This window comes from Trachurus japonicus, chromosome 10, assembly GCF_045865225.1.
Source record: "Trachurus japonicus isolate A0001 chromosome 10, Traja_1.0".
Lineage (NCBI taxonomy): Eukaryota > Metazoa > Chordata > Actinopteri > Carangiformes > Carangidae > Trachurus > Trachurus japonicus.
This window is the reverse complement of record NC_140916.1, coordinates 9,170,083-9,197,868: the sequence shown is the minus strand read 5'-3', so window position 1 is coordinate 9,197,868 and position 27,786 is coordinate 9,170,083. Positions and strand designations below refer to the sequence as shown.

The 27,786-nt window shown below is 40.6% G+C and overlaps 1 protein-coding gene across 1 annotated transcript; it reads left to right on the top strand.

Moving 5' to 3' along the window:
- Window positions 1–5,585: 5,585 nt before the first annotated feature.
- On the top strand, window positions 5,586–21,494 carry npm1b (nucleophosmin 1b). Its single transcript, XM_085789210.1, has 11 exons — window positions 5,586–5,669; window positions 5,976–6,058; window positions 6,865–6,984; window positions 7,116–7,209; window positions 7,979–8,070; window positions 8,203–8,264; window positions 8,460–8,532; window positions 13,537–13,635; window positions 18,187–18,282; window positions 18,372–18,446; window positions 19,565–21,494. The coding sequence occupies exons 1-11, from the start codon at window positions 5,621–5,623 to the stop codon at window positions 19,616–19,618; spliced, it is 897 nt and encodes a 298-aa protein (XP_085645336.1). The 5' UTR covers window positions 5,586–5,620; the 3' UTR covers window positions 19,619–21,494.
- Window positions 21,495–27,786: the final 6,292 nt, after the last annotated feature.

Here is a 27,786-nt window from a genome sequence, read left to right as displayed (position 1 = left end):
CATGTGACACATTGAAAAGTCTGAGACATCTTCAGACTTTTGGACAGGTTGATGTTCTTTTCGTTGGCACTGCAGTTTGTTTTTTTGAGTTCGGTTGAACAAGTTTTTTAAATCCTATTGTGGAGGATGTTTGCTCCCACATCGTTTTTTTTTTTGTTTTTTTTGCCATTGGCTTACATTATTTTCTCAGTGAATCATGGCCACCTAGACACCAGACAGTCATAAAGATTTGTTATCACCATATCCACCCTATCATGCAAATGCTTATCACCTAAGTCATAACAAAGACAGACCATCCAGAAGCACAGTAAACACATCATTCAGGTTCCTTGCTCGTAAATGAGCCTTCAACACCATGAATGTCACAGGAAATGGACCTCGCTGCGCTCCACCCCCCCTCTCATCCACGTTGAACCTTCTTTAAGCATAATGTTGGCTTGTTGTGTTGTTAATCTTGGCCGCCCGTGCCTGCTACTGACAAACGCCCATCACCGGCCCTCTGTGACAGTCTGTCTCACAAACGGCAGGGTTAAACCTCTTGTGTCTTTTGTTTGGATTTCACTGGCATCTGTCTTCTGGAGCCTCCGAAAAGCCTTCTCCTCGGTGCAAGTTGATGATGTGGTTCGAAACAGCTGTCTGCAACTGCATCCAACCTCAACAACCCCCTCTGCCTTCCACTGAAACGCGGTCGTCTATGTTTAGCCAGTTTTTCGGGCGTCGTGCCTGGTTGGGATCCTGTCAGTAGCAGACAGTTCTCCAGGTGACGCCTCCTCAACCCCCATTTCCTCCGCTCCCTGCAGCTTCTTTCATCTCTCTGTCTCGGGACGCCTTGAAGACGTGACTTGGCCCATTCTAGAAAAATTCCTCCCTTTTCTGTTTTCAAAACGATGCATTGTGTTTTACTACAGGTGCTTAAAGATTTTTTTTCTCCTCCCTGTAGTGTGTTTTCTTTCTTTTTTTTTTTTCTCACCCGCTCTCTGTCGCCACCGCAGAGCCCTGTCCTTATCCAATAAAATGTCACCACACAAGATGAACAAGAGCAAGAGTCTCAGGGTATATCAGACTTCCTATCAAACACTTTGTTTTGAACAGGGGCACCAAAAAAGACAACAAAAAAAAATCTATTCAGCACATGCACCGTATAGTGTTGTGTGTCACGCTCCGTCAGGTCCCATCAGTTGTTTCCATTCTTGAGAAACACGCTGAGGATTTCAGTTATTATGATGCAGCTGTCGGAGCTTCAACGACGATACTGGAAGTTTGATTCCTAAACACACACTGAGCTGTCAGATAACAATAAAGTGATGATCAACATGATCAATGTTTTTTTTACTGTTCCGTTTATACATGATGATTCAGTGTTGAATTAGTGCAACAGGCTCTGTGTAATAGGCAGGATAAACATTTGGCTTAACCTGATGCTGATAATGAGTTTATTCAGGATTCATTGGATTCATCTGTTTACTATAATCTTCAGGCGGACTGTAAGGAGTGTTTGAATAAAGATTAGCTGTAGTTTACTGAAGAGTCTGGTTGATTCTGTGAATGTGTGTGTGTTTTTTTAAACTCATGTCTGCAGTGTGCACATAATTGTACAGCTTTCTTTTTTTTTTTGATGGCAGATGGAATAATATCAGTCCTAACAACCGCTTTGAGGCTATGACAGCTGCTGTAACCACCAGATTTTTTTGAGGAAAGGACCCGCCACCTCACGCTGCCAAACTCTATTAGATCGCTGCTAATGTGCTGACATGAGAGGCTTTGTTGACGAAAGGCTTTTACGGTTCCTGACTTTAAAACAAAGCTGCAGCCCCCTACTTGGGAGAATATCTGTGTGTGTGTGTGTGTGTGTGTGTGTGTGTGTGTGTGTGTGTCTGCTGTGGACGGACAGTGAATATTACTGACCTGACTGTGATGATGTTTAATGACCTGTAACCTTCTCCTGCACTGATATTTTAGTCAGGTGTGAAGTATTCATAAACAGGTTCATGCATGTGGGTGAAACCAGAGATGTCAAAATCTCCATATATAAAAAAAAAATCACAAACAATGAGACACAATAATGTCGAAACTAGTTCAAACTCACATCAGCTTCACATTTGAAAACATTTGACCTCAGAGTGTTTTTAAACCTATTCAGTAATCAACATTAGTAATGACTCAGAAGAACCACAAAGCTCTGCTGATAGATGCAATAATCCCACTTTGTTATTGGTCTTCAAATGTGTAATGGAGCGGGAAACAAATTTCAAAATATTGTTCTTCATGATGTCATTTGGTTTCTTTTAATTCATATGATGTAAACCTCCTGAGGGGAGGCGGTCTGTTTCAAATAATGGTAACTGGTCTGATTTTGTTTTTGACTTACGACACCAGACTTGGAGACTCAGATTTTTATTGTTATAAATCAAAATTAAACAACTCAAGAGTGATCAGATTGTAGCAATGTCTGTATTATAACATCTATAAACATGTCAAATGAAGTGATAAGATGGAAAATATCTAACAACATATTCATAAGGGGTGGAATAAATTTGTAGTAATGTACTGTAGATTGAGGTTGAATGTGATTATTATTCATAAACAACTTGTCGGCTGTTGTTGCAGAAAAATCCTGGAGCATGGAGTCACTTCCAGCTGAGTCAAGTAAAGAGCGAGGATCTTTCAGCAGCCGCAGAGTCTAAAGAATAAACTCGGCCATGCTGACGTGACACGCTCTCATGACTCCCTTACTCTCGTCTTTCCTTCAGTTACACACACACGTGCGCACACACACACAATCATGTAGGCGCATACTTGCTCACACATGCATCTCCAAACAGTTTTATGTCTGCATGTGAGAGTACATGAGGACAAAAAGCAAGCATGCGCATACTTACACATAGGCAATGAGACAACATGCACACACTAATATGAATGTCATCCCATTACAAATTGCTGGGAAGAAAGTTAGATGATGCTGAAAGTGACCTTTATATAAAGGTTTGGCCATAGTGACAAAAAATCTGATGTAACTAGAGACAAATTTTCAAATTATCAAACAAAATTTTCACATAAAGAAATTAAAATATATGCTCACTCTGGAAAAATACAACCCAACACTTTCAGTTATCAAATGTAAAGCAAATGCATTGAGTAAATTCATGTGCATCAGCGTCATATCGGCCATAAGGGAGGATCTGTGGACATGTCCTGGCAGTGCGTGACACGTTAAACCTTTCTCAAGCTGTCAGTCGTGCATGAAGACGTCTCATTCCATTTGGATAATACTGGTACTGTGGCTCAGTGACTCAACACCTGCTCAGTATGGGCCAGATACTGACACACCACGAGGCACTTTGAAACACATTTAGCAACTCAGCTGCTGTTTCACAATTAGATTTCATACATTTTGTTGAAGGTGCCTGAGATCTTTTTTTCTCCTGCAACACAAATTCATTAATGTCAAGTTGGGAGGATTTGAGGTGAGAGCCGGCTTTTCTGTTCAAGACAAATGATGTCAGTGTTGAACTTCTGGAGAGGTCACAACAACAACACGTCGGGGGGAAAGCAGAGTGTCCAGCTACAAAACACACTCGATGCAAGTTCTTGCTATTGTTGTGTAACCCGACCTGCTGCAGTGCCTTTGAGCAGGACATCTCTCCTCCAGCTGGGAGTGAGATAAAACTGTCAAAATAAATAAAGTTGTCTTCACGTCCTTGGTCTCTGAGCAGCTTATACAATTAATCATCTGATTTATATTATACTATAATTTAAAAGATAATATTAACTCATATCTTAAATAACCAAACTAAAGAGAAGAACATGTTTGCACACATAAAATTGTCCCCAGCGTTTTATTGAAAACAAACACCACTAACTTTCCCAGATTAATTTCTCCTGTAATATTAGAGCCTGCAATGGCTCTCCATTTTATTATCAATATTTTTAACAACCACCGAAGACTCCTCAAAGTCTGCAACTGCCCCCAGGGCTGGACTTTTAATATCACTGGCCAAAGGCCTCTTTTATTTAGTCCAAACAGCACGTTAAGTGATGGACGTAAGGGAGCGTATCCCTGTGTTAATATAAAAGCTGTATAAGGCTTATTTGGGGAACCAGTTACAGTGCATGAAGTAAGAAGAAACAAACAAATAGGCCCATATAAAAACCGTTCAGCGGGTCACTAAAGTGATCAAGCTGTCATCTCTATGAACTTAGATCCACTTATGTGCCGCTATATTAAACATACCTTTGTCCTAACAGATTCATTGTGATGGTATTTTTAATACTCATCCGTGCAATTCAGATGAGACTCCCTGCAACAGATACTGAAGCAGCAAAAGTATTATTTGTCATCTCTGCTGCCATCTTGTTGTCTGTCCTGATCAGTCCACAATTCTCTTTTTGAGTGCAATTGTTGTAAATGTGTTATTATTATAATAATGTTATATCACACTTGGGTGGATGAGTATACTATTGTGTGTATTGATTATGGTGCCCATATGATTTTGGTGACTTAGATTTCTTTTTATTTTGGTTCAAGGTGCCTTTTCATCATTTAGCCAAGGAGAGATCAGTGAACTGATCTGTAAACATAGTCCCTAAAACTAATAAAAAATAGATACATACATTCAAACAAACTCATATGAAGTAGGCCTATGGACTACTATTTATGGTCATTTTTTAAATGCATTTGTGGCACGGGATTATGATCCTGGAGTTTGTCTTTTTTGTGTTCTTTTGTTGTCTCTATTGTGGGCTGAGTTTAAAAAGGCAAGCATCCATAAACTTCAAGTTGCCAATAATGATTGTTTGCATATTTTGCTTGGAAAGTCAAGATGGTGCAGTGAAAGTGATTTGTTTTGTAATGTAGGCCTACGAGTTTGCTTTCCTTGCTCTTTTGAGAAAACTGTCGACTGAATGGTTCACATAATGCCGTCATAATGCTATTGTCAAATCCTGGACTCAGTAGTACTGTGCTATACCAGTCAGCTATGTGGAAACACTGGTATGATTGTCTTTTTTAAATGTAATGCAATGTGTGTTTGTTTCCTTTTACTGGTCCTGGAGTAAAGTTTACTACTACAACTACTACAACTAGCCTACTACTACTACTACTACTACTATTAAGCGTCTTGTAATTTGTCTGTGCAAGTCCAGGTCAAATGTCAAGTGGACTTAGTTTTTGTCTTTGAAGACGTCAGACTAGCCGGTCTACACGAACTGATGAAGCTACTTGGATAAGGGGCAAAACGTCTTCAAAGACAAAAACTAAGTCCAGTTGACCTGATTCAATTAGCGACACCTTGTAACTGTGTTTGTAAAGGTGCTATATAAATAAAGTTAATATTATTGCTACCCACTAATACATCAAATGCCTTTTAAAATATTTTATTTACGATTTACATTTTTGTTCAGCCCACTACTCGAGTCTAATCTCCTGTTTCTACCTCAATCTATAAAACGACGGCGCCATCTAGTGTTGAATCAGTAGAACGTTCCGGTTCTTTCCTCCCGCCCCCTCTGTAATCCTATTGGCTGAAATGTTCTCAACGTTCGGTGACGTCTTCCGTGCTCATTGGCCCGTCGACGTGTCCCTCTAGACCAGTTTACGGAAGTGTCGCCGCCCACTTCAAAGATGGAGGACGATATCTCAGATTTGAGCCGACCACAAATGTACTTGTTTGGTGAGCTCGCTTTACTCCGTTACAACACTCTGAAATTATTCGGTTTGCACAATCAGATATTACTGCAAAAATATAGCCATTTATAACAATTAATGACGAGAGGAAGTTAGCGGAGTGGACCTGCCTGCCCTGCTCTCGGCGCCAATTCAGCTCTATTGTTAGCTAGCTCAGCAGCGCATGGGGGGGTTGCATGGGGCACACAGTGCCTTTATGTTTTAATGTGTGTTGTTTAAGATAAGTGCAGCCTGGTGACTAATTAAACGTTGTATGTATGTCATTTTTTTTGTTTTGTTTTTTACCCCCAAGGTTGCACCCTCAAATCGGACAGACGGGAGTTCAAAGTTGACGTAGACGACGATGATACGGAGCAACAGCTGTCACTCAAAGCGGTAAGGCCTCTGCACGTTCCCTCTGCACGTAGTGAGCTGAAATGTTGATATTATAAAGATTTGATTATAGGTACATATTGCCTTTGTTAGGGCCTATGCGTCGGTGTGATTTGCTTTTCTGGCAGGAAAGGTGAAAACATTTATATTAGAAAACAAGGGGATAATGTCAAATGAATTACTGCTGTGTGATGGGAGAGATGTGAACTGTGTTTGAGTGCTATTTGATAAAGATATAGATGTAATCTGATTGCATAAATAAAGTCAGGTTTGAAGGGTTATGTATAGTGTGAGCATACTCATGCAAATTACAGTGTTTTGGTTTCTGGAGTGTCAGACAAGCCCTGCAACAAACAGACAACCTTTATTTATAGGTTAATACTGTTTTTTTTTTTCTTTCATTGTGCAACCTTTATTAAATTTTGCAAAAATAAACAGTTATGCAGCATGTGCAAAAGACAGCCACATCTGATCATCATGGGGGTGCATGATGGGGAAATAGTTTACTTTTGTGTGGCAGGCAGGGGCACAGGAGACATTGCACTGGTAGATGGCTTTGTTGGCTTTCCTGAAATTTCTGCATATTCTAAATGTGAAAGAGCTGCAGTCATATAAAAGAGGCTTGTTTCTGATTTCTCATTTTCAACATCAGCAAAATAGGATTTACAATTTGTTCAGTTATGCAGACAAATGTATTGCTTTAGGTTTTTTTCCTGTCTGATTATTGTATGGCTGAACATGTTTTATATTTTACCTGTATTATCTACTGTACTTGTTTGGTTCATTAAAGACATGCGCTGCTGTTGTAGGTTTGTCTGGGAGCTGAGGCTGAGGATAAGTTCCACACGGTGGAAATCGAGGGCCTCACTTATGATGGAAAAACAACCAAAGTGCCACTGGTCGCCCTGAAGCCGTCCGTCCTGCCATCTGTGAGTCAACACACCAACAACGCTGACAGCACTTTATAAATCATTTATCACTGTACAATCATACAGATTATATTTTGTATAGTACAGTAGTCTTTCTTATTTTACAACTGTCATATTCTTATGTTGTCCAGATGAGTTTAGGTGGCTTTGAGATCACTCCTCCAGTCACCTTCCGTCTCCAGTCGGGCTCTGGACCAGTTCACATCAGCGGGCAGCACTTTGTCAGTGAGTATCAGTGCAACAGTTGTTATTCCTGCTGTGGTTCCCTCTCCTTCTACTACAAGTGCAGACATACACAGGGTTCCCACTTGTCCTAGAAAACCTGAAAAACCTGGAAAATGGTTGACCAATTTTCCAGTCGTGGAAAACACATGGAAAATTAGAAAAAAAGTCAAATGTCCTGGAAAAGCTTCAGTTGTCCTGGAAAATGATTTACCACATCAGCTACCAGAGCTCTAATTGCCGTTTTCAGACCTCACTAAGGATTTATTTTCTAATAAAGTGCCTAGTGAGAAAACTAGAGGCTTTGAGTTGATGAGTGTTTCCAGTATTGGACCCCACGTTTGTGTTGTTCTATGATAAATTCATAGGAATTTCTAAGCATTTACTGTAAGAGATTATTGCATAACTTAGAGCCATAGACTGCACATCTTTAAATCAGACTTCTGGGTCTGGGAGAGGAAGAAACATAGAAACAAAAATGGTACAACTGTCGAAAAGAACACTTCTCCAAAGCATGAACGGGACAGAGGATGTATAATAACATGTCTGTCAGACTGTAGCCGCTGAAAATGTCCTGGAAAAGTCTTGGAAAATGATTTCATGAAAAGAATGGGAACCCTGATACACTTATAAACTCTCAGGTAACAGTTAACCATATTATTTAAATCGAGTATTTACCCGCCACAACCAATCAAAAACAGTGAGTTGGAAGCACTAGAGTCTTGTTTATTATTCATAAAACATGAACCAGTTACTAGTATTTGCTTCATAGGTGTGAAGGAATCGGATGATGAAGAGGAGGAGAACAACACGTCGCCAGTGAAACGACCTGCGAGCCTGATGACGGGGAAGAAGCCTGCTCTGGTAGATAACTCAGTTTGTTCTTTGAATTCATTTGGCAACAGAGTGGTTGTGTCTTAATGTTCCCGAGGCTGGTGGTTACTTGTTATTTCTTAAAAGGTTTTTCTAACGGGTTGATGACTTGTTTTATTGTAGAAAAAACTAAAGATGGATTCTGACGAGGATGATGAGGACGACAGCGACGAAGATGATGATGAGTAAGTTTGTCGTATTGCACGGAACTTCTCTTCTCATAGTTATCTGCCTTTACTTTCGGGAAGAGAGAGTTTAAAAAACATGTTTATGCACCTATGTTTTTTCTAGCATCTGTGCAGGGATGGGATTGATGTGTTTTTTTAATGTAACGTAACGTAACGTAACATCATTTTTTCCCCTTCCTGCTTCTTTTGTAGTGATGATGACGATGACGACAGCGATGACAACGCAGTGAAGCCGCAGAAAAATGTTGGAAAAGAGCATGAAAAAGTAAGTCTGACCTGTTTGTTTACTTAAAGGGGCAGTCCAACATTTTGGCAAATTGGCCCATTGCCATAATCCCTGTAGCAGTATCATAGCAGTAGGTTCGTTACTTTTAATTGTCGGTGCAAGCTATTTTCAGAATGGCGGAGCAGAGCCACGAGCTGCTCAGAGCTACGCTACAGAGGCCCATGCGATTTCTTGGTTTCTCTCAACAAACTCATCAAATATGCGATTTCTTGGTTTCCCTCAACAAACTCATCAAATACACAATCCAACAACTCCAAAACACTCTGGTGGACAAGTTGTGACCTGCACATTCACCACGCTATGAGATAATAACAGAACGTTATGAGACAGAGTTGTTTTCGAGGCAAATGCAGAGACCTCGACAGGGCAGTATCTCATAGCGTGGTGAATGTGCAGGTCACAACTTGTCCACCAGAGCGTTTTGGAGTTGTTGGATTGTGTATTTGATGAGTTTGATGAGAGAAACCAAGAAATCCCATGAGTCTCCGTAGTGTAGCTCTGAGCAGCTCGCGACTCTGCTCCGCTGTTCTAAAAATAGCTTGCACCGACAATAACAAACGTACTGCTATGACTATAGGGATTATGGCAATGGGCCAATTTGCCAAAATGTTGAACTATCCCTTCAAAGTAAAAACTAACTAGTTGGATCTGTTAAAAAAAAAAAAAGTAGCTTCAGGATGTTTTAGAGGTGATAAAAATGGATGAGGACCAAACGGATGCAGTTAATTGGCCTTTTAAACTAGGTGAAGCAAAATTAAGCAGAAAGCCTGGTCAATTGTAATGGGTATAAGAGGACTGTTCACATTTGATTCATTCATGTTTTGAAATGGATGAATCAATAGTATAGAACTGACGCCCCTCCTCCTCTGTTCATTGAGGGATTTCAGGTGTTTTTGAGGTCACAGTTGTTCCTACAGACAGTATTTATAAACTAAGCTAATCTACTATTTTTTATTTGTGTCATTTTTTTCTTCCTTTACTGTAAGTGACCAAACATGACTTTTACCAGCAGTCTGTGTGTGTTTGGAGCGTCTCCAGTCCTCTGCTGTCCACAAGGTGTCAGGGCAGCCAAGGCCTTTGCCCTTCGATTTTCTTTTGTGCTGAAGGAATTTCTCTCTGTGTTGCTTGCCGTCTGCCCACTCCCCCCTTGAGTTTCTACCACATCATTTAAGCTCCCACAGACTGTACCCTATAGTAGCATTTCATTTCAGCAGGCCCTTCCCATTCCTGCACTCGCTGACCGTCCAGTTTTTTTTTTTTTTTTTTTTTGTATGAGACAAAGCGTGGAACTTTTTCATCCTGTTCTGCTCATGTACCCACCTGTTTTTCCCCGAGTAAAACACAGGGTCTGTGTGGCGTAATGATCGGATTTCTCCTCTGTAATCTGCTTGAATTCTCACCGTCTCACCAACACGACAGCACTGTGTTATCCTACACACACACATGCATGCACGCACACACACACACACACACACACACATAGTCACATATACTGTGGACACGTACACTTAAAAGTTTAAGCACACATTTGCAGAAATGCACCCAGTCTGCACAATTATCTATCCATGCATATATCTACAGTGCCCGTGCAGAGAAGCTCCCTGCAAAGTCGGTTTCATAAACACACACACATGCACACACACGTACACACACGCATCAGTTATGGGAAAAAAAAAATCTTCCCCCCATTTTTCTGAAACGCTGCATATCTTTGTCCCTCTGTCATCCCACTGTTAATATGATTGCTCCTTTTTATCGTCTCATGCCATTTCAGCTTTGCACCTGGACTTTGCCTTTGAACACTTGTTTTGCGTGTTACCACAATCACTTGCAAGTGTGTGTGTGTGTGTGTGTGTGTGTGTGTGCGCATGCATGTGTGTATTTGCCTCAATTTCTCAGGTCTGTTTTTTTTTTTTTTTGTGAGAAACACGCCATCCAAGTGCAAACTGTGCCAGGCAAAAGATCAAAGCAGGGCAGATGCGCATACCTGCGACGTGAGCGCCGAATCCTTGCCTCAGGGTCAGATGACAGCTGAGCATTTCTGTCACCTGTTGATTTATTCTGTTGTCTTCTCTCCCAATTTCTCCACCTCCACCTTCTGTGCCCCCCCTCCCTCCCTCCCTCCTCCCTCTCTCTCATTCCTCCCCCCCAATGACCTTAATCCTTTTTTTCACCCTTCTTCTCTTTAGCTCCGTAGTTTTCCTGTCTCATTCTTTAGTAATGAAGGCAACAAGTTCTAGAAAGAGCAGCACGGCTGGGAGCAGTTATGTTTTTCTAAACTGCTAATTCAGCCAGATTTCAATAGTTTTCTTTTTCTTTTTTGTCATATCTTACTTACTCAACAAAATCTGTCACAGACATTGACTTTTGAAAGATGCCATGAAATTCCTGGCTCAGATTCTGAATCTATTTTATTGGTTATTTGATCAAATGTATTTGATCTGAAAGGGAGAAATCTGTGCAACTCAACTAAAATATCTTTGCTAATATTGGTGCAGAATAACACTCCTCTGACTCGTGTATTAACAAATTTTCAAGCACCTTGTCTGAGCTCAATTTCAAGCGCTATTACACCCAGCTGAAAGTCCAGGCTTTTACTTTTTTTTCTTTTCTGGGGTCACATGTGACACAGGTTTGATGTTTTCTTTCCTAGTGCGGAGAGAAAACATGTTTTATAGAGTTGCATAATTTTCAGTTCTTATTTGGACCAGATTGGAGTTTCAAAATAAGATCCTGAGGCATATGGCCTACATGTGACTCGTATTTAGATGATGGAATAGCAATTTGAAAGCGCTGCCTTGACAAGTAAACCTTGCATCATTACTTCAGACAACGATCATAATTTGGCAGCTGAACAGCCGCCCCGTGCCAGTGTTAGCATGTGAACAATGCACGTCAATATAACAAAAAAAAAGAAGTGATAATACTTAACTTCAACAAACCTAAGGAGACTGTTTTCAGTCAAAAACAGATACGGTCCCTTTTATTCAACAGGATCATTCCCCAGGAATCTCTTTAGGAACTCGTTAACTTCACCTGTTTCAATCAAAGGAATAATAAATATTTTTTCCTCTGGGTTCTCCATAGTTCAAGTCTGCAACAAATTTCTGATCACATAATAGAACTTGTTTTTTTAACATATAGGAACCTGGACTGAGTTTGCAGAGCTGCAGCCGACTGGTTGACCAGTCGTCATCAGTTGTTTTGATTTGTAACACATTTATGATGTAATTAAATGATTTAAACATGTCTTTTCGAGGCAATGTTCTAAGAAATATTGCTAAAACCAACATAATAATGACGCTTTGGACTCCAGCTGCCTGGTAATGACATGGGCAAAGGGAGTAATGATTCTGAATGTGTCACATTAACCAGCAAGGAGAGCATTAAGAGTGAAAAGCCATATTAAGTAGTTAATAACAGCTGTTTATCAGTTTATTACCAAACATGCAATGTCGCTTGAATCCAAGGCGCTTGACTACATGAGTACGACACAAATTTATCTATAAAATGTAAGTTTTTACATTTCAACCCATCTGAAGAGTTAATAATGTGACTACAGAATGAAAGAGTCATGTAACCAGTGAACACTCGGCAGACCTGGCGATTGTGGCGAAAGCTTTATTGCACTGGCATCTTACCCAATTCACTTCTCCTGTCCAGTTTTCATCCCAACATCATTACAAAGAGCCAAAGAGTTGCGGTGATATTGAACTTGTCACATGGAATAATTGTGTCATACTTTCCCCCTGTCATACTCGGTGACGGGAGACGGCCACCCAGATAACTTCACCTCACCTACATCAGTGTCCTTTCTATGTCGATCATCCTGATTTAAAAGCGCTCTGAAGCCTCCCAGCATCTTGTATTACCAGGCATTGCTCTAGGAAATTACATGTGTAATTGCCTTGTAGCAGTTATGTCAACACAGGCAATTACACTTCTAGCCCATTCCAAGGCGAATACCAGTGATTGCAAGGAAAAGGGTTGGTGCTCAGGAAATGCAGGTACTTGCCTCGGCTATTACAAGGTAATTACACAGGTGCCTGAGAGCAATGGAGACCTGACGGGAAGCCCCCCAGTGTGGAGGGGAACAATGGCAGGTCATCGGAGTACTAAGTATCTGATCAGTGAGAAATTACCCAGCATGTCCTGTGTAATTTCATATATCACTGTCTTCAGCTTTGGTTACACATCATTCCTGATGTTATTTTTTTAGCACCGATGGATTAACTTTTTATTTTATCTGAGGTCAGAATAAATAAGTCATTCTCGCCTCCTTTTGAATGACTTATTGCTGTTTTTTTTTTCCTCATCTTGCATTAAATTACCTCAAAGGAGTCTCCACATGCAGCATGGATATTATTATTATTATGACATTGCAGGGGTGAGAGAAAATTATATGAACACCTCATGGCAAATTTCTTTGAAGAAAATTCACCACAATTGCAAACAAATGTGCTTCACATTACGGTAAATGCCAATTATAATTTGTCAGCTATAAACGAGGCCGGGGCAAAAAGTGCATTGATATCTGAGATTTGGAAACAATGTGATAACACTAGAGAAGTTTTTTATATAGAAGAGCAGACCTAAAGTCTTATTGTGAGAATAACCAACAGAAATGTGAACAATGTGTTGTTGGGTATAGAAGTGAGTCAGCAGTATAAACTGTTTGACCTTTTGCAGGAGAGTTTAAGACAAAGCACGTTTTGCATGAAACACTCACAGGTGCTTGTTGCTCATCTCGCTTTAGTTTTTTTTTACTGTCATCTATAATCAAATTAGTTCATTATCTAAACCTTTAAAGACAAAGACAATGTTCGGCGTCTTGTTTCATCTTTCTTTTTTACATGTTTTATGAGCAATTCAGTGAAACAGACTGGTAAATTAAACCGGTTTATTTGCTTAAAAACACAGCGGTGTCACCGTGGTGATGTCTCGCTGATGGATTTTGATGTTTGTTTCTCTTTGTTTTCTCAGAGGTCGGAGTCTGCGGCGAAGAAGCCCAACAAGACTCCGGTGAAACAGAACGGCCCTGCAGGGAAACCAGCGGGATCCGCGGCCAAACCACAAATGAAGGTATGGAAAAAGGCCCTTTCACCTGCTCGGGCTCGGCTCGGCTAACTTTGTGGTCGGCTTTGTTGTTATTGAATTAAATGGTTGACAGCCAACACACAGCAGACTGGGGATCGGGTGTTAGGTTCAACTCAGAGCCAGTTTTTTGGTTTTTTTGTGCTGTGTTTATTGGAAGGGCACTGCAGGTTTATAGATGTAATAAAGGCCAACCTTTTTTTAAAATTCTGATTTAAACAGTGTAATGGGTTTGGATCAATCAAGAAAACAATAATGAGGATATAAATTGCACCAATTCCTTTAAAATTCCCCTTAAGTTGGACATATTTCTTCTCTTGATCCACATTATATCAGAATTTGCACAGCTAGATGTGTTGCAGGTGAGTTTAGACTTGCATGCATGGGACATTATCTCTTTAATTATTACTGATTGATTATGTTTGCAGTAAATTCAAGGTTAGCAACTCTGTTCCAAGTGAAAAAAAACATCACACAGGCCAGAAGGTACTGTTGTCAAAGAAGTATACTGCCTCAGTTTGATAGATGTTTATCCTGTTTCACAGTATGAAGTGAAGAAATTAAATCCCATTGGACTAAATTCAAAACGTCATTCTTAACAAACAGGTGTGAACCTCCTATTTACAGTTCCGTCTGAAGTGACAGCGTAATGAGGCCTGCAAGCGAAACTTGGTACACAATTAGCACACATCAAAAAAAAACAAAACCCTAACGAACAACTTGATCCTTTTTCTGTCAAATTATTTCACAAGTCTGAAAAGGCTCAAAGCGTCCGTGACGTAAAGAGAAGTGTCAGTGTTTTTGCATTTATCGACATTCATAATTGAAACGGGCCCAAAAAAAATAAATAAATAAAAGAGAGAAAGGGAAAAACTTGGAGAGCTTTGCCATTCCAACGCCAAGGAATGTGATAAATGCACTTTGCAATTAGCTCAACCTGATAGTTAATTTCTTGTGCAGGAATGTGTTGGACGGCCGCCGCCTCCAAAACCCCAAAGCTTGAACTCTGCATCTCTTTAAGCAAACACACCTGACCCCTAAACGGGTTTCCTGGGGCAAGGTTTAAACCTGCGACCCCTTGGCCTGACCCCGCCGCCGTCTTGAGTTGCAGCCACCTTTGATGCCCAACCCCCCCTCCCTCCCTCCTCCTCTCCTCACCTCCACATGGGGGATACAAATTGCCAAAAGCTTCTCTCCCAAGTTTACAAAATAATCTTCACAAAGCAAAAAAAAGTGACTGTGATTAAAAATGAGCTCAGTTTAGATAAGGTGTTCGGTGTTGGCACGCCGACGCTGGCTGGCTGCTCCTACGACGCAACGCAGCTTCTGCCAATTGTACACTCATAAGAAAATTGTTGTTTCTCGTGTGACGTCTTGATGGAAAGCTCTGTGATTTATTTATTTTTTTTCCTTCTTCTTCTTTAAAGCCACTGAATTGCTAAACTCCCGAGGAAACAAGAGGGCGATTCCCCTCAGGTTTTTTTTTTTTTTTTTTTTGCTGCTGCGTGGGAGAGAGAGAGAGTGCGGCTAATTCTGCAGTGGCCGTTGTCCAGACATAACACAGTGGCTCTTGAAATGCTCGGGGGGATTAGCCGATGGCGCGGCTGAATTTGCCGAAACCGTCCCCCTCCCCGCCCCGACTCTCTGCCAGTTTTAAACTTTTCTGCCCCCCCTCCTCCCCTCTCCTCCTCCTCCTCCTCCTTCCCCTCTCCCACTTCTTCTGCACAACAACTGTTCCCTCGCTACAACCTCTTCACACCCCTCACTTCCTGGACACACCTTCTCCCAATTGCTCTCATTACCAGCGTTTGATGTCTGGTGCAGCTTGCGCTTCCAGATGCCCCTGAGGAGCGAGGAAGCGGGCGTGGATGTCTGTTTTTTTTTCTCTCTCTCTCTCTCTCTCTCTCTCTCTCTCTCTCTCTCTCTCTCTCTCTCTCTCTCTCTCTCTCTCTCTCTCTCTCTCTCTCCCTCTCTCCTTAAACGCAGGTGACTGGTCATTAGATTGGCTCGTCAGATCTGCTGCCAGTACCGCAGTTTACACCTTCTCGCGGGCCCAGCGTGTAGCTGCAACCTTCTTGCGTAACGAGCCCGACATGAGAACCAGCTAACTCGAGTTGCGCTGATCTTAAGTCACTTTATCTCGCAGCTGGTGTCTTTTGATTGATGGGTTTTGGAGAAGCCGATGCCTTCGAGCGCACGTCACAGTCGTAAAGTTGTTAACCACTTCACTCAGGCTTATCCCAAAAGGGTGTGAGTCATTGTTTTAACGACTGATTGACATGTGTTGCAGCAGGTGCCTATCTTGTTAGTGCTTATTTACTTAGCATGTGCAGTTTTAGGGATGTTTGCATCTTACGCTAAATGAAAAATATCAGTAACGCCCATCCTTCGTACTCGTATATTATACTCGCGTATAAGTCGTCGGATTGGTCGGTCACAAAAAATCCCAATGTTTTCCAACAACATGTGCCCTCGAAGCCCTCATTCCAACAAAATGATAATTACCATGCCAGACAGACCTGATGAGCAAAGGTGTGACAACCATGTGTTTGCACTGGATTGAAGACAAGAGATTGCATCAAATAATAGTGCGCGTGTGATTAAGTTCCATGTCTTGTGGCATCTGTAATCAGTGTCTGGCCCAGATGAAAAAGCTTGCTGGCTTTGTGTGTTTATCAGCTGTTTCAGGTCCACAGCTGTCCTTTGGAAGTAGAGAGCTTGCCCGTAAATAATAAATACGTAGTGCATTTGTCTGGCCAGGAGCCAGCGGCATATGTGCTCTTTTTTTTTTTTTGTAGTGTGGCATGTGTGTCAGGTTTTTTTTTTTCCACTTTAAACCTTTTGATCTGTGCTATAAAATGCAGATCTCTGAAGGACAGGGACAGATTATTGCATTTTTTTAAAATTAGAGAGATAATTTACTTTGAAGGATCATTCCACTCGTTTTTTTTTTTGTTTTTTATTAACCATTTCAAGTCCAGCTTGGCTTTGCTGGAGAACTAGAAGCTCTGGATTTGAAAACAGTTGCCTAAGTGTTGGGAGCAGAGAGTTTATCAAGGATGTCTGTTCCTACGCTCTACGCTACTACATCTCAGCTGCCCAGTTGCAGTGTCAGTGGTGGCTTTGTGTTTCCAGATATGGTTAGACTGCACATCCAACTTGTGCATGGCAGGGCGGTGGGTGGTGGTGTCTCATCTTTATTCTGTTTGTTTGTATTTTGAATAAAACAAATGACACAATACAAGGTTTTTTTGGTGTGTTTTTGACAGTTTAAATCTGCTGAACGTGAGATGAGTTTTTGCCAAATTAATGTATTCTGATTTATTTTCTTATTTAAACAAAGGTTGGAGTCAGGATTTGATCCAAACTAGAGCAGATCAGATCAAATCAAAATGATCCTTAACCCACTTACGATGCCGTTATCTGGCCCATCGGCTCTATCAACCAAAACAGAACTCGCCACCGGCCAAAAAACAAAAAAAACCTGCTGTTTTTTGAGCTGCTTGGTAAAAAGTTTGTGTTTGAATCGCTCCTCTCCTCGTTCACATGCGTCTGTGTGAGACTATCAATGAAACCCTGCAATTTCACTGGATTCCACACTGACTTTTTACGTGTAGGGACAAGCTCCGCGGCTTGTGTAACATGCAGCCATGGCGTATGGCGTGTGTGTGTGTCTCTGTGTGTGTGTGTGTGTGTTGTTCTTGTTGTGTCACATTCAGACACTTCCTAATTGAGGACCTCTGAGGGAGAGGGTGGGGGGCGGTGGGTGGTGGTGGTGGGGTATCGTCTCCACCACTGCCCCGGTCTGGACTCACCTGACTGGCTTCACAGTCATCTGCTGCTCCGAACCACGAACTCATTGCCCCCCTCCCCACCCACTCCCCAGAAAAAGAAAGCTGCGACAGTATTTCTGTTTAGTCGTGACAAACCAAGTGCCCTGTTTTCTCATGGCAGTCGATGTTAGTTTAACTTGAATCATAAAAACAAGCACAACAACACAAGTTGCACTTTGACCTTTTTTCTCAGCTGTGAGGATTTGCCTCCAGTGGAAAAACCCATTTGACAAACACCCTATTGCTCATTGGAGAGTCGGGGCTTGCCCTCTCCTGCTTGCAAACAATAAAAAACATAATTTGTACCTGATGTATTTATAAAAAAAAAAAAAAAAAAAGATGGTGTAATTAGGGTAGAATTTGTTGTCCTTTCTTATGCTTTCATCTCCATCCAGCTGGCTGCCCAATGCCAAGCCTGTAAACACAGACCTGACTAAATGGGTCACAATAGGGTTGCAGCCCAGACTGGTCAGCGCGGATGAATTCATCTCCAATAACTCTGAATTAGTAATTTTGTGTGTTGAGGTCAGACGGGAACACAGAAAAGCAAGAAGGTTATAGCTTTAAGAGCTGAAGCCGAGTGAAAGAAGAAATATTGTAGTGTAATATGAAGTTATCTCTCCGTGTACAGCCGTATAAATCTCCCTCTATGTGACAAAATCAACCTGTGTTTCTTATCTGCCTTGATATATATTTCTTTTTCTAGACACCTGCCGTGGGAAAAGACAAGCTCCAGGCCGGCCCGTCGAAATCTCCCTCTCTGCCTGAGATCAAGAGCAAGTTGTCGACAGCAGCTAAGGAGGTGAGGAGCTGTCATCCTCGTTTTTTGCAAACTACCCTCAACTCTTAATTGAAAGATTTGTCTGACGATTTAATGTCCTCGTTCATCAGGGGAAACCTCTGCCCAAGACGGAGCAGAAGTTCGAGAACTTTGTGAAGAGTTCCTTCAAAATCTCAGACAAAAAAGTAAGTGATTGTGCACATCGTTTGACATCCTTTGTGTCCTTTTTTTTTTTTTTTTGCTTTTGCAATCTCTGCATTCAGTTTCATAAAGATTCTGCACGTTAAGAGCTCTTTCCCATGATCGATACCCATCAATGCATCATTGTTCTTCGCCGTCCAGTTTGCTCTCTCCTGCAGCACAGCGTGTTCTTTTTGAATTATATTCATTTTGTGTCAGCGGGCTCTTTCGAGATGGAATGGGAGTACACCTGCCAAGGCAAACTCTTTTCTTGGTGATTTACTGGAGTGTGTGTCTTTTGTAGCCTTAATGAAGGGACCTGTGGTATGTGGATGGTACCAGTCTCTTTCACATTCAAGGCCTTTGACCAAACCCCACAACAGGGTTTTTTCTTTTTCTAACTGCAGGACTTAAATCTTTTCTAATACTGCTTGTCATTGCAGAAGATAAACAACAGCCCCTGCACATTGTTTTTGTAGAGCGCAAATTAATCACCACTGCAGAGCCCGCTTTTTTTTTTCTTTTTTACATTATCGCATGGTTCTCGGCAGCGTGTCAGGTAGCAGTGCTGCATGTTTTCTGGCGCTGCAACATCTGTTTGGTGATCACACGAAAAAAAAGGCCCGTTTGAACGTTCATTTGTGATTTCATTGCAGTGTTAAAAATGTTAACTGTACAGTTATGAGAGCAGGTGAAAGCTCTTTAGAGCGGAGCGAGCGAGCGGGCTGGGGCGGACAAGGGAAAAGAGTGGGGGTGGAGTTGGGTCGGGGCGAGCTTGTTGATCCCAGTGTGTAGAAACATCTGTGGAAGTGCTTTGGTTTCATCAGCCAAGGCTGAGATCTGTCAGACCTGGAGCACCTAGTCATATACTCTGGTATGTACTGCTGCCCCCACCCAACCCCTCGTCGTTCCCCAACAGCCCCATCTAAACTCAGCGTTCCCACTGCTGAGACGCACAAAAGCATGTTGTAGTAAAAGTGAGTCATGTGTCTCGAGCCGTATAGCACTTCATTTAGATGATTTATAATTTCTGTCTCTCTCTTTCTCTTATTCTGTTGTTACCCCCTCTCTTTCTCCCTCTCCTCCCCTCTCTCTCTCTCTCTCTCCTCCACACCTTCCTCAGGTGGTCAAGGACCTCTGGAGTTTTGTACAAACACTGAAGATTGAGAAGAAGTAACCAAACCTTGTGCTCTGGAGCATTTGTAATGTTTTGCATCCAGCAGGACGTTTAAAGGCACAGTCAGCGAGATTTCCTACTCAGCCTTATTGTGTCATCACCAAACCATCGAGAAGGACTGAAGTGGGGGTGAAGCAGTTAAAAGATTCAGGTGTCAATTCTTGTTTTGATGCGAAGCACCTTCTGGAGCTCGTTTGTGGTCACTCACAAAATCAAAATCACTGAGTCGTGTTTAGCAGACTGTAGATTATCCACAGGCCGCCGGCTTCATCATCACACGCCGACCTGCACCACCTACAGGAAAGGAACATAATGGCAGCGCAGCGCCAATTAAGACCCGCAGATGTCTGATTGTTTCTCACAAGGACAGAAATAGCTGCTGCAATTTTAACACTTGTCTCCTCCTGCAGACAATAAATGTTGCACCTGCAGTTTTTTATTGCTGCAATAAATGAGAGATATGTAAATTATTTGGTAACAACAGCGTTTGAAATCAAAGTATTCAAGGCTCAAGATTAAACCAAACAGATCAAACTTCACTTTCTCACAGAAATCCCAGCTGTCTGCAGCAGTGTTAGTATAATTTCTATACTAAAAGAGATTTAAAAAGTCAAATTCTGCATGTGAAATAGCAAAAAGCGTCATATATAAAGCAACAGCTGTAGTAGTTCCCTAGTACCCCTCGCTGTCTTTACCTGTTGGTGGTGTCCGTCGTGTGTTGCGTTGGAGTTGCAGCTTGGTTTCAGGTGCTTGTGTGTCCTTTTTAAAAAAAAAACAATAAAGCAATAGGAGATATTGCTGAATGTGCCTTTAAATATCTTAAACTGTCAACAACTGATATAAGTCAGAGTCCCATGTTGTGTGAATTTAAGCAGTGTATACAATGATAGTTGAGACAGCTGATACTTGGGGGACAATGTTCGATCATCAGCCGGTAATGATGCGTTTTTGTTTGTTTTGTTTCTTCCTGTTTTTGTTATTTTCCGTTTTACATCTTTGCATCTTTAGATTGCATCAATATTACATATCATTCTGTTAATTTGTAAGGGCCGGACTTCTTCATATGTAATGTTGCAGCTCCGGCACCAAACTGTACCATCAACACCAAAAGAAACTTTCTCTGTTTCCTACTGTGATAGAGAAAATTAGCTTAAACATACAGCTGCTCATCTGACACATTTAATTTAGAAATGCAAGTTTGAAACAGCTGACTCACCCTTAGTACCGTTGCATATCTTCACCAGTTAATCTGTTGATCAAACAAAATGCTTTTTCCAGTAACATGCACCTGACGTTTCTGGATGAGAACAGTGTTGCTCTTAATGGGGCTTTTTTTTCCCAATACAGATGTTTTTAAGCTTACATTACATTAGGTTCACAACTTGCAAATATTACAAACCTGTTGACTGGATCGATTTCAGAGGTTTTTTTTTTTTTTTTTAGCAGGATGAGTTCATATCAAGCCCATTAACTGTCCTGACCTGTGAGGGAATACATTACAGTGATTACAGCCAAAAAGGAAAATCATCTGTAGCTACAACACTCGGTACACAAAACATTATCAAAAGTATTATGACCTCTATAAAACCAACACAGATGCGCTGACTGAATTGTTGTTCTTTAAAGTAATATACATTACATACAAAAAAAAAAAAAAAGTTAAAAGTTAAAAAGAAAACAAATAGACTGTTAACTAGCTCCAGGAGTCTATTTACGAGTTGGCACAGTTATCGTTGTATTTACTGCACTCGAAACAGATGACAGGACCATGATGAACACAGGTTATCTTATTTATTACAACGTAATCATAAAGTATGTGTCGGAAAATTACATCAGAGCCACGACATCACTGTTTTTTTTTCTATTTTATTTTATTTTTTAACAGAAACCCTGTGAAGAGCTCGACCCCTGTAACTGTTTGCACTACACCGGTACATCAGTGCTCTGATGATGACAATAAGCAGGCGCCCGCTCTGCCGCTTATAATGTGTTTATGATCCTGTATTTCGCCTTTTATGAGCCATATGCTGGCAGTCGGTAGATACCATCCTTAAGCAGGCGAAACACTCGGTCCAGCCGTCCCGTAGTCTGTAAAGAGAGATTTTGACGTTTCTTAGGTGTAAACTTTACAACTTCTGCAGATTTCAGGTCGTTAAAGCCTCCCTGATAAAGTCCCGCAATCTAAATATTAGATTATGGATATGGGTAGTGTCTCTGTCCTCTCTCAGTAGTGAGGTTAGGATTTAGGTTTTTGATTTAAATAGTGAGTCTTTTGTTAATGATTTTTAACATTTACCTTGTATCATATGTAATTTCATTTTTCCTTTTTTGCTTATTCGCAAATACGGCAGCTGAACAATTATATTTCTAAATGTTTGCTTAATCTGAACTTGCTGATAGCTGGTTTTGCAGCTTTGATCTGTTGTTATGATCTTTATTTTAAAACATGTTCCACTTAATATAAAAGTGTTTTTGTGTTCAGTATAAAACCCCTTTTTAAAATACTACACAGTCTGTTTTTGTTAACTTTTCAGTTTCAGTTTAGCACTACCGTGTAGTTATCATTTGATTCTGTACTATATAACAATGCAGTCGGCCCCTAAACATGTCCAGAAATACAAACAGATTGTGATCTTTGTTGAACTGATGTGATTTTATGGAAGGTCATTATTTTAAATTTTACTTTTTATTAACAACAACAAATATTGGTTGAAATTTGGGATTTCAAAATTGCAATTTGGAGAAAGCATTTTTCAAAATTAATTTGTAGATATAGTTTTTTTCTTTGTCAGATGAGCTTTGTTCGAAATCTATTTAAAGTGGTTAAATGTCACACGTAGAGCAGTAATATAATCTTATCATAAGGTTTTTTGGCTTTTGAAGTAGCTGTATCTACCAAGATTTATTGATTGATCATTGAGTCTTTATCGGTCCCTCTAGACTCCCTCTGTGTTTTGTTCACCTGCTGTAGAGGTGTCATCAATCTGAACTGAAAAGAAACAAGGCTTGTGCACATTTGCTGCATGTCGTTGATGCAAATGAAACTGTCAAAACGCTGTGAAGTTGAATCTGAGAAAACGTCTCGCTGAACATGTGCTGTAAGAAGAAAATTAATTTTGACCGTTCAGTTAAACTTTATTGACGAGCTCATGCATGACCAGCCGGCGGTGGTGGTGGACATTCATTTCATTCATTTGGTTTGTTCAGACAAACTTAACCATTCATTTATTTTTTTTTACCTACTACCTGTATCATTTACCTGAATAAAGTGAATCCAGGCGGCTTTGAGTCACAACTCTGAAGTTTTTGAGCCACAGACCAGTGTAAAACTTTTAATCCTCTCAATGGACGTTGCGCTCTCACCTAAAGACATCACTTGGCATTAATGATGTGTAGATCTTTGATTTCAGACTTTTTTTTCCTATTGTATATTTCTTTTTATTTACATATGTGCATTTGATTCCTGTTGTTAATTTGAAAGTTGCTGAATTTGGTTTTTAAAAGGTCAAAATCATCCAACCAGGTGACTGTTGTCCATCATTTTTAATGTCATGTATTGAACCCATGAAACAGTCGCTGCAAAATTGACTTCTTGACTGATTTAAATGTCACTATATGGACTATTTAGATACATTTGCCAGTTTCCTATATATCGTCAGTCTGTGTTTGTATTTTACTGCAGCTTTCTCTACAGGGATTTGCGGTTTAGTGGCCACTCCCTGCTCACCTGTGATGGATGTTTTCATGATGCCCAACAACATTCGAACAGGTGATGGAGCAAAATGAGCCAGATTCAGGATTTATTTCCCTCAGTATCATAATCATATAATAATCGTTTCCCTCCTTAATTGTAATTAACACCCATGTATGCTGTCACCACTGGATGGCACTGAAGTCCAGCCTTCCCTTCAAAGCCTTCAGCCTTCATAATGATATAAATTGATTAAGCTTTTACCTGAAGTGTGAGTCAAACATTACTTCACTGCCAGCTGAACAGTTTTTTGCCCCGTAGCCATGAGGAAGTGAGGCGCACTAGCGGATGCAGCCACGGGATGACGCACAATTTTATGTTCTGCACAAGATGAGTGAGAGGCACGTGGAAATCCCCCCCTTTGTGGTTGACTTGAATTCCAGTCCAGGGTTTGACTGAACCCGCCTCAAGGTATTGACACGCACGCACACACCGAAAACCTACAGTGCACACACATATACATATAAAGAAGTTACTACAAGTTATTATTTGTACCGTAGTGGAGGAGGGAGAAAAAAATGGTACTGACATCTGCAGGCTTTGATTTGTTGGTTTAATTCTGCTTGAGCAACTGATATGCAATAGCAATTTTATATATGTTTATATCCATATATGTAGATACAAAAGTGTTCAAACAGCTTCACTTTCTGTTCATTATTGTGATAAATCTTTCATTTCTGACCGTCAGTCTACAATCAAACCTTTAAAGACACAATGAAAACTTAACTGCTTAGGGATATTTTTGCAAATTTATTAGTAATTAGTCACTGAAGTGTCATTTATAGAAGGTTTTAGACCATTTGCACTGCTCCAAACATCAGGTGCATCGGCTTCACCTCGAGTTGTGTTTAGGACTTGACTGCAGTTCACCTATAGGAAATAGAAGTGATTAGATAAAGTGACAAGTCTGTCACAGCGGTTCAGATGTTCTCTGCAGAGATGGAAGAACATGACAGAAAGCATCCATCCATCCATTAGTCATTCATGATGGAAGCCACTCTTGAGTTAAAGATACAGGACATCTCACTTTGTTTAACATCTAAAGAGCATGAGGACAAATATTCACATTAGACAAAGCAATGAATTGTTTTCAAATTTTGATGACTTTTATTCTTTTTTGTCATGGATTAACGTGTCATCAATCTACACTTAAGTTATAGTGTAGTGTAGTAGATTGATGACCCAAAATGACACTTTAATCCATTTGCAGTTGAATCTACAACACAGTAAAGGGAAGCGGTCTGAACACTTTTATAAGGCCATTGCATATTAATGTTACGGCATGTACAAACCAGTACACACCGTATATTTTTCATTCATCTGTAATTGGGCAGTGTGTGCATGAACGAAATGCAATTATATATCAACTTGATGTAGCTTGGTTTATCCATATTACATAAACCTAGACTCACTGACTCCTTGCAGTGTCCTGCTTTGACCCCTGTGCAACGGCAGTTCATATGTGATGCACAGGTCATTGTAAAAGGATTTCTTCTGCTCAACGTGATTCTCGATCTCCCGCTGGTCTGAACGATCCACACGACATACAACCGTCGACAGTAACTGGGATTAATAAAAGCTCAAAAGAGTTGAAGGCTGTGTAACCAATGGGGTGAGTGAGCTGGGTCTTTAATGTCGGTCCTTATTCTGCGAGTGCCCTACAGTAACAGTTAAACCACACAGGAACGATGCAGGTGCCGTGTCCATGTGAGACCGCAGGTATCTGTGCCCTTCATGTGGCAGCCAAACACAACATTAGGCCATTAGGGAAATATCGCCCTTTTCTCTAATCCAGCTGTCACACGATATGGGATAGGACAGTCATGACAATGTGTTCTCAGTCACAGATGCCTCCATGCTGTGTCTGTGTGTGTGTGTGTGCGTGTGTGTGTGTGTGTTTATGTATGTGTGTTTGTGCGTGCTCTTTTAGGAGAACAGGTGTGTTTTGTTTGTGAGCATGTTTGTGCCCTCTGAGAAGAAGAAGGAGAGTGTGTGTGATTGAAGCACAAGACGGGCAGTTTGTAAAACCACCTACCTTATTAAGAGCCTGAAGCCTGTGTGTGTGTATCCAGGTTTGTGTGTGTGTGTGTGTGTGTGTTTGGGGGGCTGGATTAAATGATCTTTTATCTATGGTGAATCATTTGTGCTGTTCAGAGTCCTCACAGCATAAACAAAACAAGATTTAAGTGCGATGTTTGTAGATTACATTTTTAAAAAGTCGCTGATTCATGGATGTTGTGTTGTGTTGTGTTTGTTGCAGAGACACAGCGCTGCACACCATGCATGATCACAGACTAAATTTAATTGTTTTTACAGCACTTATTGTAAGTGGGGGAGCGGAGGTACAGTAGATAACATCTAATAGGCTCAGGCTGTTCTTGTACTTTTCAAACAGTCGGTTTAAAAGCAGCAAAAGACCATCTGTAGATCCTTTTTTACAGTTGTTAAACACTTCCTAGACCTTTGTTTTTACTTCTTTTTTTTAAGGATTTAAAACTTGTAATACAAACCAGTACATCATGTTAGACACATGACAGATTGTAGATGCTAAGATTAAGAACATACAATGACTAAAAATACAGAACATGAAGGAGGTTGTTGTTTAAACGTTAATAAAACATTCTTACTATGATGCTAAATGTGTAACAGGGCAGAAGAAATGTTGGTAGGTGTATTAATCACAGATTTAACCTCTGGACATAACCAAAACGTCTTCCTATGTTATGCCACCTTGTTTTGACACAGTACATTTCTCTGGACTTCTCTGTTTCCTCTTTTTCCAGTCATATTGTAGTGGATTTATTTAATAAAATCAATAGCTTTCGCTTGGATTTGCCTGGTCAGTGAGCCATGACAGGGCTCTTTGCGAAACACTGAAAACTTATTTATGAAAATATGAAAATACTTAAAAAACGATTAGCTTTTGGCGGATACCTGGACATTCCTTGGGCTTTGTATGATAGGATCCTTACTAATGTTCAACCAATTGAGTTTGAATTCCAGTGATGTTCAAGCTCTTTGTTTTATTGGCACTGCTGTAATTCCATCTCAAATTAAAGGTGCCCTGTGGAGTTTTCTTGTAAAACTGATGTTTACATAGAGTTTCCCAAAGTGCACTGTCTCCTTGAGATGTAACAAACATGCTGAATGCATTTCCTACCTCATAAAACATTTGCGAAACAGATTTCTCTTTAAAATAATACTTTTAACTGTGCATTGTTTGTCTATGTTTTCGCCTATCTTAAAACGTCTGCGCTGATTTTGACAAGACATTGCAACATTTCTTGGCTCGCTAAAGCCACCAACTGTTGGTCAACAGGACAACCTGGACCGAATGTCTACAAAATGCAAACCCGCCCATAACAACACTGCTCTGTAGACCAAAAAGTGGTCAAAAAACTTCACAGTGCACAAAGTTTTTCTGATGCCAACAAAGGTTTCTTGCCAAAAGTTGGTGATTGACACTTAGCAAGACCTTCGACTAATCGTTTACGGGCCAGTTGGCTGAAAAGACGTGATAGCGATGAACTAACATTGACACTGATGGAAACAGCCCGTAATTAAGTTTGATGCTGAACCTGCAACGTTTCTTCTAGGTGACTAAACTGCTATTGATGCTAACGTTGGCCTTGTAGCAGTATTAAGTCTCCTCTAAGCTCATTTGATTAAAGATTCAGGATTGTTGCCCATTGCGGTTTAGTTATTGACAAAAAAAAAACCCCGAACAAAATCTTGAAAATCTCCTCAGGTATGCTCATGGCATCAAACTCTCAAATCTCCATTAAAAATCAGACGTGTGTTGTCACCACCTCATCACGTCTTTGTTAGTACGGCTTGTAGCAACTAGTATCAATTAAGCTACAAATTTCCATTTGATACAGTCGCCCTGCCAAGAGTTTTTACTCACATGCTTCTCTCCAGACGTCTTGGAAGTGTCAGTATATCTTTCTCAAAGACCAGGCATTCTTTTCCATGAATTTTGAGGCGCAGATTATGCAACCTCATCCTACACTGTTCTTTAAAGTGCCTTCAGGGAATGCTAACACGACTGTCAGACAGACTGACTGTATCGCTCTATTCACAACAGCTCAGCCTGTATTATTTCTGCCCTAGTTTTGATAGCTAAAAGCAGAGATGGCAAGTTCAGCCTCTCCAATTATTGACTTGTTTTGTTTTCAATGCAATCTTTGAGGATGTTTCAGCCCCTTTTTTTAATCTTTTCTTTTTGTTAGTGTTGATCTATGACCTTAAGGTTCACAGATACTGTGCATTTTCGGTCAAATTGCCTTTCTAGAGTTTACTTGCAGACCTTCAAATTGAAGATATTTTCAGACTCAATCACTGGTGGAAAGAAATGTAAGGTCATGTCTCTGCAGGCATGTACATTTCCGCCCTCTTTTTTCTCACGACCCAAAGG

Coding starts and splice junctions, on each gene's coding strand:
- npm1b (XM_085789210.1), top strand. CDS start 5,621: ATGGAGGACGATATCTCAGATTTGAGCCGACCACAAATGTACTTGTTT. Junction 8,533..13,536: donor TTGGAAAAGAGCATGAAAAA/GTAAGTCTGACC, acceptor TTGTTTTCTCAG/AGGTCGGAGTCTGCGGCGAA. Junction 13,636..18,186: donor CGGCCAAACCACAAATGAAG/GTATGGAAAAAG, acceptor TTCTTTTTCTAG/ACACCTGCCGTGGGAAAAGA.